Consider the following 13,930-nt stretch of genomic DNA (forward strand, 5'->3'; position numbering starts at 1 on the left):
AGTCGTGTCCACATTTTTATGTGATTTCAACAATTGAGGAATTTTCTATCAAAAGTTAATTTATCCTCTTCTCACAATTAAAGTTTTTTTGACAATTACAAATCCTAATTCTTAAACTTATACAGTTTATTAATTCCATGGCGTTGTCTTAGGCTATAGCTAGACTATACCACCTTAGCTGGACTGATATCAACACCACCAATGCCACAAGACTATCAAAGGGAGGAGACTCAGTAAAGTATAATACCTTTCATGTATATTATTAATAACGTACTAATTTAATCTTAATGAAGGGTACGAAAAAAAAATGTACAGTTTATTTCAAAATTTTAATTTTTCCTAAATTAAAAATGTTTAACAAATTAGAATTTTCAATAAAATTATATGATATTTATATGATGATATTTTTTTAATAATTTTTCAAAAGTAGACTTTTAATTCAAAACTCCTCAGTTGTAATTATTAGACATTGCCTTGTGATAGGCAACAACTGAAAGTAGATGCATTTATAGTTATTAGAACACTCCAGCACTGTATACAAAAAGATAATACATTTTTCCTTCTTTTTATTTTTAAATTATAAATAAAGAAAATTGAAATAGTTTGATCTCATTAACAATTATCATTATAATCATTAACAAGGTACAGGGTTTTCTGTAGACGTTTCCCGCATTGCACATACTGCATTGCGTTTCTTATTTTGGCTGAATGTCAAAGTTTTACGAAACACACTGCATTGTTCCAGCTTTGGCTGCTTTGATAAAGAGTATAAATACAGCATTTAAATAAAACTACTTTACATAATAGTATTCCGATTAAAACAACGTCTTAACAAATTTTAAAAATCCGTAATGCTCACTTTCTTGAATCAGAAACTTGAAAGTCCAAATTATAAAAAGTATTAAAATCTATATTGTTCTAAGCCGATTTGAAATGTAGTCTCTTACATCAAGGAAATAAAAGCTCTTCTGAATATGCAATGTATTTACCAAGTGATTGACCAAAACGTAGAAAAGAAATTATTGAAATGAAGAAACGTTGAAGAAAAAACGTATTGAAAAGATCGATAGAAAAAAAAGTTTGTTTAGTCCATAGAAAAAGAAAACTTACAAAATTTGTTAGTACTTTTAGTTTTTTTATATGATAAATTAAATTTTATTTATTCCTAATAATAATAAATAACAGATGAATATAAAATATAAAAGAACGTGTTAATTATAGTTTTCTATGGTAATCATTACAATAGTCAGATTTTACTTATTATACTTACTACAGATTTATTTATTATTATTTATTTATTACTACAGACTATATTTATTATTATACTTACTACAGATTTTACTTACCTGTATGAAATATATAGTAAGTAGGATTGCCGTCCTGAATAATTAAGAAAAATAAAAAAAAAAATACTTCACCCTTGGTGAAGGGTTAATTTATTTATTTTAGCGTTATTCCGGACTTCATATTGTACTTTATTCCATAAATCTTTGTCGATAACACTTGTAAAGAAGACATGATAACTACCGACAGAGCAAAGAGCCAACTAATTGGCCGACTTGGAGCTGATACGGGGCGCTAAATGGAGACCTGCCAGGGCAGTCGTCGTTTATTGCTCCCATCAACGAGCTATATGTCGATAGCACTAATCGATAGCAGGCTGTCCGAAATGGATACATCTCGATAGTGTTGATAAGGAAGAAGAGTATCTAACACACTAAGTTAGCTCTTTCATAATCAATAGAAAGAAACAAAATAGAAAAACATTCAGAATTCTAAAGCGAATATTCTTTTTTCTTTTCTTTTCAAAATAAGTCTCTACTGTCTCCCAGGCAAATGATATAAGTAAAAAATAGTAACCCTTTAAGTAAAAAAAAAAAAAGGAGAACTGATTTAAATATTTTATTTTTATTTTTCTGGAATTGTCAACTTTATTTAAAATCTTGTTAGTAAATCTGATTAAAGAAACATATGGTTAATGAATTAACCATTGGTGGAACTTACAAGTTATTAGGTCCCATGATGTCTTTTTTTTTTTGAGCTTTGAAGATTTATTGTAAATAGATTTAAATCAAATTTTACTAGCTTGGATATGGATGTTTGGGGCCGTTTGTAGCTGAGAGTGACTGCCTCGTGACTGTAGCTGCAGGTTCGAATCCAGCCTAGGGGGGTTGACTTCTTTTATTACGTAGCGGTCCCACAAAATGAAAAACTTGACCTCATGGTTAGAATAGGTTGGTCACCATTAGATAATTCCCCTCCCCTCCGCCCCGTATGTCAGAAATGACTTAGAAGGAGGTTATAAATAAAAAACTCAAAAAAAAAATCTGGATGTTTATAATTAATATAGTTGCGTATCTGTGTTTCATGCAAATTTTTCAACAAATGGAATAGTGGTGGTAGATAATTGTATTGTATGTGTATATATGTATATATATTGTGGTTGGACTTAAAACTTATGCTGTCTCTATCCGTTTCCTCCACCTCTTTCTATCTTGGGTAATGGCTTGCAGTTTCTTAGTGTTCAGCGCGTCCTTCTTTACCATGTCCACCGATTTTAGTTTCAGCCTCCCATTTGTTCTGCTTCCTATGTCTGATGCGTTCATAGTTTTAAAGAGTTGGTAAAACCTCCTTGCTTTTATATCATTCGCGATTGACTACCTCCCATTTTCTCATCGATATTCCTTCTTTGAATCCCTAATTCCATGTCCCACTTTGGTTGAACTGTCCTCCAGAGAATTTTTCAATATTTTTCTAAAGAGCTCCTGTAAGAGACTATATCTCATTATGGGTTTTATATTACCATACCAAACCAAGAGCACTAAAGGTTTTCCAAATGAAATTGGATAGTAATCATTGGATACGGGAAGAATTTCATGATTCTTCTAGTCTCAATGATCTACTCCGCATCTTCCAATTGATTTTAATCAATTAAAAGGTTGGTGCTTAAAAGTAATCGGAATCGAAAAGTAGTATCTTTTTAAGTCAATTGCTTTTTAAGGATTCCTCTTCAACCAACGTCCAATTGATCAGTAAGAAATTGATGGATAAAAATAAATCCCATCAAATCAGCTTTAATCTGTATTGTAAACCTACCGACTGCCCTACAGTATATTTTAATAATGTTTTTCTTACCCCTGTAGAACAGATCCGCTACCTTGGACTACAACTTGACAAATGACTAATGGAATCCTTAAACAAGACTGGAAAGACAAAAAACAGCAAGTCGATTCCAACAAATACAAAAAAAAAGTATTATTCGGAATATAAATTACTCATTGCATGTTTATTATGGTATACATTTTTATTATGTTTTCTTAACTTGTCTGTATAGTTCTGACTTAAGAGTTGTTTGGTTACATTTAAATCAGTAGGTATATCTAGCCTTACTGTAAGAAATTAAAAGTTTATAAATAGGGCAAGATTCAAAATCCTTCAAGCAGATAAGTTTAATTTAAAAAAAAAAACTTAAGCGTGCGAAGGTGGATAATTCGCTGGCGCTACATAAAGTAAAAAAAAGGAAAGAGAAGCAAACTTCATTAAAGTTTAATTAAAGTGTTTGTCCTCCTGATCGCTCACCGTTTGCTACCTTTTCCTGTCACTTCCTTCATCACTTCTCTTCCGGTCCAGCGAATTTCCTTGGTAAAGTCTCTCCTACCACTCCCCTCCCCCACTCTACACTGAAAACTTGGCAAGCCAGAAAGCTAAGGAATACGCTACGGTCTATGTAATGCATAGTTTTATCGCAAATGTTTATTTGTTTCATTGACGTACATATATAAAAGTATCGCGATCTTGCGAAATTTCGAATTCGAGTTTTCCATTGAAATACACATTTGGAGGTCTCCTAAAGTGTCGCAAAATGTCCGTGTGTGAACAACCTAGCTCTCGAAAAAATGTCATAAGTAATTAAATTTACATATTTAAATCTTTTGTATGACAAGGAAGTTACAGCATGTTTTTCGTTAAAATCAACCGACCGAAAGAGCCACCTTAAAAAAATCGATTTTACACTTTTTTAGAGATATTCTCAAAACTGACTAACGATTTTGATCAAATTCGGTAAATAAATGTACAATTAGGTGATATTTAACACAAGGTAAATCTTATTGTCATTGAAATAGCCTAACGGGACTTAAATGACGAATTTAAAAAATAAACTTTTGTCCAGAGTACTTTTAATTTTCCTTATTTGAAATAAATAACCAGATCCCATTGTTAGCAACAATAAGTGATGGAAAATACAAAATATTAAAGAAATTGTTGAATAATTATAGGAGAAAATTTGAAAAATAAGAATAAAAGTTCAAAATCAGAAAAAAGCTCTAAATACTCACTTCCGATCGCTTTCGTAGGTACTATCTTTGGTATTATTCGTTAAACTGCTGTTTTAATGGCAGTAAAAAAGTTAGTATTCCTCATTTTCACTTCGAGAAACCCAAATTTACGAATTTTGGAAGTTGTGTAATGCGCACCTTTTCAAACTTTTTTATAAATTTATAATATTTAATTGAATAATAACATACATACATTATTTAATTACACACAGAGTATGTAATTATATAATTTTAGTTTTTAAGTATAAGTAATAATATATCTCTTATTTATTAAAATTTCAGTTACTCACTTCAAACTACTTAAAAATTACTTAATAGTGTCTAATTCTGTTCGATATGATAAAATCCTGGAGCCACACTATTTTAGTAACTGACTAAGAATTTACATTAGCTTGGTTGATTTTTGAAGTTATTTACATTTACATTAGTGTGGTTTGGATGCGAAATATTTTCGGATGAAACCAACGGAATAGTGAGGTTGAGAAGTTATTTTTTATTAATATTTCATGAATTAATAAAACGAATTGTAACTGTTTTGCGGTTGTTTTAAAGGAGGAACTTGATTAAATTTTAGAGTGGACTTAAAGAAGTGAAATATTATTAGGATAAAAGACAAAAAACACTTGAGAGATGTCTTTTAAATTAAAGTGAATTTCTTCCTTGCTATGAGTGCTAACCTCAATGTTAAGACTTATAAGTGACAAAAATATAATTATTCTACTAAAATTGAAAATTGAAAGTGACGTAGTTGTAAAAATAAAATGAAACAGTATTTTTTTTTAATTCTTTAGCTAATGGCTCCTAATGAGGTAATTTTTTTTCGTATATTTTGAAAAGAAAAATCTTAATTTATTTACAAATGCTTAACAAATCAGATAGCGACATTGTATTTATCATTAATTTGTGTACTTTCCAGATATCACTAGAATCTTGTATTGATATTTTTTTATAAAATTATTATGAATATGAAATTATTGGTATTGAGTATTATAATTATGAAATTATTACTAATGAGTATTATAATTATAAACTATTAGTAATGAGTATTATAATTATTGTATAAAATCATTAGTGATGAGTATTATAATTATAAAACTATTAGTAATGAGTATTATGATTATAAAATTATTAGTAATGAGGATTATGATTATAAAATTATTAGTAATAAGTTTTATCATTTTTAAAATCGTATTTCTGATATTTTACGGGCCAAGTATCACAACTTAAGCGAAAATATTTTGTTAAATATGAGTACTAATTACCTTTTAAATATTAAAATATATTCTTCTCGGTTCACAATACTTAAACATTTATAAAAACCATTTTATATTTTTATTTATACTATATTTACTAGCCTATTTAAAATGGTTTAAAATCAATTTTTTCCTTCCTATCACCTTTGAGAAGGTTTTATAAAAAAAGTTTTTAATAAAAAATAATCACCCATTCTCAATTTTATAAAAAATTATATTTTAATTTTATTTTGCGGGTCGTTTCAGGATAGAAATAGAATTATTTGTGTAGTTTCATCGGTATTTGAGGGGGTGGTTGTAATGACGGGGTGATTTGACATGAAATGATCCAGTTTTCATTTTTAGTTTTTGTAATAAATATATATAATAATATATATTATTTGTACATTTACTCTACCTAATTGGTATCTTTTTATTTCCCCTTGATGAAGACCTACATTGGGAGGGGGGGGGTTCGAAAAGTCCTCCCACGGTTGAAACCAACTTTTTCTTTTTACTATCTCTTTCAACTGTAAAAAAGATACGTTATAATAAAAAGATATGTTATATATTCGAAATTTAATTCTAACGTATCGATTAATACGCTTAAGTAAGTAATTGGGAAGTAAACTACCCATTGTTGATATAATTTCACGGCTAAAAGTTACAAATTAATATTTTCTGAATGTTGTTAATATTTCATTGATACTATGAGGGTTTATTCGATAATATATTTAAGAGTGGCTAAGCCATGATGGGATAGATGAAAACATAAAGGTAGGAAGCTAAGACTTTGATCCGGGACAAGCTTAGCTTTCCCAATTATCTTCACTCCCATTACAGAGATCTATTTACCGCCCTTTGGGAAACCTGTCTCGCTTTGTTCATAATTAACAAAGGCTTAATATCATCTCTTCTTTTCCTTTACCTACAAGGCAAACGGTATTGTGTATATATTATTTTTATCCTAAGATATAATTAATTTATGGTTTAAGATAATAGCAACAGAGTTTTTAATAATAATTTCTTGTTTCCCTCAATCATTTTTTTAAAATAACAACTCTATTTATAACCTTTTAAACTGTATCAAATATAATTCCCGGAGGAGGGTATCAGAGAAAGGGAACATAGCAATGCCCGAAAATGATTTTATTAAATTAACGCTAATGAAAAATTCAAGAGTTAAATTCTGTACAGTCGTGGACTTTAAGGGCCGTCCGTGGCTCAGATGGTTGAGGCGCAGGTCCTAGCAAACAAAACTGTGGGCGGCGCCGGTTCGAATCCGGCCTGAAGCGTTGACTTTTCTCATTAAGTCGCAGTCCCACAAAATGAAAAACTTGACCCCCTCTCTCCCCAGTATGGTTAAAGTAAGTTGGTCATCCGTAGATGACCTCCACCCATATGTCACAAACGACCAGGACATCAGGGGGACATAAAAAAAAAAAAAAAAAAAAGTCGGGAGTTTTACAACGATCTACCTCATTGAAAGTCATTGCCTCCTACACATATGTTTGTTATGATTTTCAGATTTATACTAAAATAATACAATTTTAAATATAACTAACTAAAAATATGATCTATAAAAATTTCTCAAGTCGAAATTTAAAAACAGAAAATATTAAAATAATAAACTGTCTTTAAATTACAACTAATCGATATATTTTTAAGTAACGCAATAGAGGAAAAACATACTATACAATTGATAATTTCTTAAAGAACTAAAAGTAAATTGTTTTGACAATTTTTTATCAACCTCGTTAAGGTAAGATTAACTCACTTGATTTTGTTTTTATTTCAAAGTTTGTCTTCTTTTGTTTTTTGAAAAAACAATCATTGTTCTGGGACATCGCGTCTCCTAAAAATAACGGTAATTTGAGGAGCAATTGTTTGTATGTTTCATATATATTATTAAATTAACCAATAATAATTATATAAATAATTAGATTGATATTTATCATTTACAAATTAACGGAATATTGATAATTGAGGAGATGGATATATAGTAGATGTTTTTTTATAATTCCGTCTCTTATTAATTAATTGTTTGTTAAATATTTCAGATTTTTTCGGTATATTTTAATTTATGCCTGTAATTTTAGCTTGATTTGAGGAAACTTAGCATTAATACAATTTTTTTTCTCAAATAGTTGGGCCCACTTTTAAAGTATTGACATTTGTGACTTTTTAATTATTTATCAATCCATTGATTAGTTCTTTTTTTCATTAATCTTCCAATATTTTTAAGCTCTCACCAGTAGCTTTATCGCCAATTATGATGCCTCGTTTAGTGCTCATTGATCTTTGATAATTTCGGTAGGATTGAAGTTAAATGTAGGAGATCCGGATGGGAATTTACACGATAATCACTTTGTGAATTGAGGTGAATATTTAATTTTACATAGTTAATTAACAATTTGATTGTACGTAACTGAGCCCGTGATATAATTAAGTGTGGTCTGGTGTTGAGGGGTCGTGATTGCTGGCAGGTGGATCGATCTTTCCAGCTGCCCTTTAGTCCAAAATTCTTCTGATTTCTTTAACAGCTGGGAATCCATATTTTCAAATAAAAATTTATCAATAATATATACAATAGTAATCTTTAAAAGTACTCGAAATTTGTTTTAATCAACGGTATGACGGTAGTATGAATGCTCGTCAAATAACCGTCGGACTGCAATAACAGAAGGTACGTTGATATAATCTTATTTTACGATCGATTATAATTATTCCGATTATATAATTAACTGATTATAATTATTCCTGCAAAAAATAAAAAAAAAGAATTAAGTTGGCTTATTGCTTTGCTTTTACGATCCTAATTCATAAAATGTTCTTTCACTAGTTTCCTCAAATTATATTAGGTATTTTAGTTCAAAAATATAAAAAAAAAGTTTATTTTCTTATAAAATAAATACTGTTGTAAATGTTTCTTTTGAACCCATAATGCTTTTTTTTTTTATCTTATCAGTAGTCACACTGTCATTTTGATGTCCAAGTGTATTTATTTTTTTTTTTTTTTCGATTGGTCTACATACTTTGTAGATCTTTGGCTCCCCGAACGAGCCTGTCTATATCAAAATGTCAATCTGACTACCGATAAGGTAAAAAAAAACCAATTGTACGTTTAATTTGCATATTGCTATTTAAAGATATTTATTTTATAAAATGAACTTTTTTTTTTATTATTGTTCCTCCCGTTTTTCCATTCATAAGTGGTTATTCCTTTTGAGCACATAAGCTCGTTATCTCTATAAGCTAAAAACAAAAATTCAATTACATTGTAGTAAAAATAAATAAAAAATATTTATTAAAGATTGACTAAGTTTTCAGTAAAGTAATGCCTTTAATCTGACTAAGCAACACGCACTGCTCTCTAACCTCTGAGCTGTGCCAAGAAGGGATGATTTGCGGTATGGAGTCGGGATTGGTTTCCATTAATTTTCCAGGAGCACATATTTTTCATGCTCTTGTTTCTCACTGTGGCCAAAGTTTAGGTTTATTAACCCAGGCCTTATATCCAACGCTAATACCACCTTTTTAAATTGTGTTTTGTTAATATTGTGACGTATAATAGTTAAAGGTATTTTCGAGGCCACAGCCTGGGCCCTGTTTCATAATAAAGTAGAAACTAATACTATTAGTCTTGTAGATTTAACTTAATTCAATTACACAGACTTGTACAATAGTAACTTGTACTTTAGTATTTTTTAATTCCTGTAATATCACTAATAGTCATCCCTATCATGAAAAAAATAAGTATTAGTATTATTACCACACTAGTTACACTTGTACTACGAACTATTACTATTAGCTATTATTATGAAACAGGGCACTGGTTGTCCTAGGAACATCCTCACACTATGCCCAGAATAAGTTGAGTTCTGCTGATAATTAATATGAGTTTTTAAATATTGTGTTGATAGAGGTGAAAGAGGTAAAAGAGAAATAGAAATAAAAAGATTTAAATACTTCTAAAAATAAAATAAACAATGAAGATATGAAATAATAGATAAAAGAGTGAGAGAGAGGTAAGGGAAAATATGAAACTACACTATTATATGGTTTATAAAAATAAAAAATAGAGTAAAAAATATATAATATAACAATGAATAATAAAGAAGATATAAAATAGAAGAAAATATAAAAGTTAGGGAAACTACAGAAGAATGATAACTGATAAAACGCTTGATAAAGAAGAAAAAAAAGAAAACTCCTTTGATAGATAAAATGATGTCAAAGCAATAAATCAATAAAAGAAAAAATTAATGAGAAGAAAATAAATGAAAATTAAAGGATACTAATTAGATACGTAATACTTCAAAATAAAACTAGCCTAAAGAGCTCTGGTTAAAAAGAAAACATTAGTCAATTACAATAGTAGATATTAATACAATATTGTACAAGTTAAAATGCTATTAATAAAAAATAATTACTATTGGTGTTATATGTGGGTTATAGAAAACAGAAAGATAGGCGTTAGGTAGGTGTTTAATGATAATAAATAAAGCTAATGAAATACAGGTGAAATAGATAAAAATAGGTGAATGAAAACTGACACACTTTAACTAAGTAAAAATGTAGATATACAAACTGTTACCTCTTCTCCGAAGAGGTTGCCACTAGAACAAAAACTTGCCTAAATATTCTTATACTATTGAATTAAATTTGTAGAAATTTAGTGGTGCATGGTTTAAGGTTGTTAGGATGAAATGAATGATAAATAAAGGAAAGTAAAGAGAGGAAAATGAGTTTGGAATTTAATTAGTATATATTTATAAAATTAAAGTAGTGGAGAAACAAATGGCCTGAACAAGTATATATTTTAGGTTGATGCTAGAAATAAAAGTGGAATCGAAGTCAAACGTAGACCAAGACTCCTCTTAAAATAATTTACTAAATTGAGAGTAAAAAACATTATTCCAAGAAAAAATCCAATAGCTTTTACTATATTAATTTTATTTCAACTTTGTGAAACCCTTTCACAGAAACCTCTGTTATCTAATACATATACAATAGACTGACGGCATCTACCTTTGAGAAGTATACGATATTCAACCCCACTTTTACTTTTATTCTTTTTAAATTGATCGTGGAATAATGGAAATGTTTTCAATCAAAACTATATATGTTCACTTTTGGAACATAATTATTTAATAAATATAATGGGAGTATCTTTTGTAGATAAGCCAAATTTTTATTGAAAATATTGATCTGTAACGACATATTTTAGAATAAATTGAATAAATAATAATCTTAATATTAAATGAATAACCTTCTCGATTAAAGAATGTCCATTATATGCCCTACGTTTCAGGCGATCAGGCCATCAAGGACAATTTAATAAAATAACTGCTTTAATTTAAAATTAGTAAGTATTTGGTTAAAAGGTGTAGAAACATGTAAATTTATATTTGTATTCTCATTTCATTTTTTTTTCATTCAATTGTTTTTGTTTAATGGTTAATTAAATTATTTTCTATATTATACAAAATATTTTTTGTGGTTTCAGGGCCTGTACGAACTGGAATTGGCTGGGTGCAATGAGATAACAGAAGCAGGGCTGTGGTCTTGCCTGGCCCCACGGATAGTATCGTTAACCCTCTCAGACTGTATCAATGTAGCGGACGAGGCAATAGGTAATATATGCATCTATACATACGTACCTATATGTCACTGTACAAAAAAATTAATATAATTTTTTACCCACATCTTTCTAAACAGAATATCGAAAGAAAAAGTATGTTACAAAGTGTTGGACTATGATCTAGGAATTTAATTAGCGTTCTTATATGCACGGACTAATTAGTATTAAGCCTGTTCCAGCTCAGGTCAAAACTATCTACAGGGGTATTCATGATGTTGAGTTAAATGTTAAATGTTTTACCATGTTAAATGTTATAACAATAGGATTGTGAGCAGCCCTATTTGAAGTCATGTTAAACGTTAAATGCATAAGAGACCCTAGCGGATTTTCTCAGCAACTTGTTTTATAAGCCTTTATGTTTATAACCTTTTCTTCCAGAGCCTCATGTTATTGTTTACTTCAAATTTGATTTAAGTTTCAGTTTTGATTTAAGCATTTTATTACAACATGCCTAGAGTGAGTGAAAAGTGGAATTTGTGTGAAAGTTTAGCTTATGAGTATGAGCTTATGAGTGTCTTATTGATCTTCAAACTTGTGAGGAAAAGAATGAAGATGAGCTAATTGACAACTGTATTGAAAGTATTTTCCATGTTCTATCATTCAGATATGCAGTTCCTTTTCTCAGGGGATCAGTATGAAAATCTACGCACTGGAGATCTTCAGTATTACTAAACTTGGATAAAGATAGGTTTAAATCTCTTTACTTTCAATTTGAAACTATTATACAAGAAATCAAAGGTTCTTAAAAATTTATTATATCTATAACCCACTTTTTCAGTATTTATTGTATTGATGAACCCATTATCCTCCTATCTTCAAACCTTATGTATTGTTTAAGAATAAAATCACTTATTTTCAGTAATTTCTTTGAAAACCTTTCTAACAAGCGTATATAGCATGTTACATGTCAGGTAAAAGTTAATTTAAATAGCTACAAAATGTCACTCCTCCCATGCTTCTACCTTAATTATCAGGGGATCTATTTGTATTTAAAATATAGCTATTAGCAATTTAGAAAACTATAGAGCTATAATTTCAGAACTGGTAAACATAATTCAAATCGCTCCCTATCCAACACAAGGCGGTCTGCTTATACCTCTTCTGTTTTTTTTTGTCCGTTGTATTATGAAATAACAACAAGGGTATGAAATAATAACTAGCACAAACACGAAAGAACTAACCTGACACAACAAACAAAAATGGTGGCGAGCTCAACTGGTCTAACAGTCATTCTCCATTTAACAGACCAAGTGACATTAATAACTCAATTTAACAGACTCTCAGCCACGTTACATGTTATTTCGTTTTACCAAGGCAAAAAAAGGCAATTTTTTTCCATTTAACATGCTTTAACATGTTAAACTAAAGATCATGAATACCCCTATTAAAGCACTCGATAGGAGGCAAAAGTAATTCATTTCATCCCAAGTTTTTATTACTTTAATTAAAACTATGCTTAACTACTAGCCAAAATTGATGAGTCTGATAAATATAGGTAGGGGAATACAAAATGGCGGCTAAAATGATAAAAAAAAAAAATAATTTTTCATTTGGAGCTCAATATCTTTAAAACTACCTACAACACTAGAAACCATAAGATGACATCATTTAAAGTAGAGTAAATTTACTAAAATATCAGCCCTTACAGAGTTGTTTATTTTCAATAGTTCCCGACTTACAGTTTTTTCAAATAGCAACATTATATACAAAATGTATTTCAAAAATCAGTATTTAGTGAATTTACTGTGGGGAAATGTATATCTCAGGAACCGTGAGACGTATAGATGTCAGCACTCAAATAAAAGCTTGTTTAATGTGCTATAAAGTAGTTTATGACCTTGATTTGCGTAGGAGAGGAGTTTTCATAATATTTACTAAAATAAGTTGATTTATAGTTGTTCGGACAAAATTTCAATTGGAAATAGCAATTATCATAAAAACTATTACCCCTACGAAGAAAAATGTTATAAATTACATTATAGTGAATTCGATAGCTGTAATTTTCATGCTGGCAGATATCTGTGTGTCTAATGGTTCCTATTCCTATTCTAATGATAGTTTTTCTTAAACCAAGAGTTTTGTCCGAACAACTAGAAATCAACACATTGTTAATTTCTTCTATCAAATCACATTAAATCTTCTACTTATACGAAGATAAACATTATAAACAACTATATAGCATATTAAGGTAGCTGTAATTCGAGTGCTAGACATCTGAACGAGATAAAGATTTATCACAATAAATTCACTAAGATCAGTAGCTTTCAGTACATATTTCAGGAAATATTGTTTTTTAAAAAACTGTCGAGAACTACTAAAAGTTAACAGCTCCATTAGGGCTCATATTTTAGAAAATTTACTTTACTTCAAAGAATGTTCTATTAGGTTTTTTAGTGTTGGTAGGTTCAAAGATATCGAACTGCAAATGAAAAAAATATATTTTTTTCACATTTCGGAATAGATACCATTTTGTATCCCCCCCATCTATACTTGGTAGTTTCATAAATTTTGACAAGCAAGTATTCATAGTGTTCAGTAAAATAATCACAAATTAGGGTGAAATAACAGATCTTTTTCTACCGGGCTATTGTACTGTATCATCAAACTGGTGTACCGTGGTTTAGATTAGTTTAACTTCAAATTAGTGGCTATAGGTTCTGTTATTTTATCATTAAGATCGATTAGTATGGTGTGTACTGAAAAATCCCACTGTATTC

At 29.4% G+C, this 13,930-nt stretch overlaps 1 protein-coding gene across 3 annotated transcripts in view; it reads left to right on the forward strand.

Moving 5' to 3' along the window:
- The window catches only part of LOC106685918 (F-box/LRR-repeat protein 16), a 356,715-nt gene that overhangs the window by 211,110 nt on the left and 131,675 nt on the right, over positions 1-13,930 (forward strand). For all 3 annotated transcript variants that reach the window (XM_067046395.1, XM_014428921.2, XM_014428922.2), the window contains exon 4: positions 11,079-11,205. In XM_067046395.1, coding sequence (XP_066902496.1) covers positions 11,079-11,205 — 127 coding nt within the window. The remainder of the gene's footprint in view (positions 1-11,078; positions 11,206-13,930) is intronic.

Source organism: Halyomorpha halys, unplaced genomic scaffold, assembly GCF_000696795.3.
Source record: "Halyomorpha halys isolate HHAL.00 unplaced genomic scaffold, Hhal_1.1 Scaffold755.1, whole genome shotgun sequence".
NCBI lineage: Eukaryota > Metazoa > Arthropoda > Insecta > Hemiptera > Pentatomidae > Halyomorpha > Halyomorpha halys.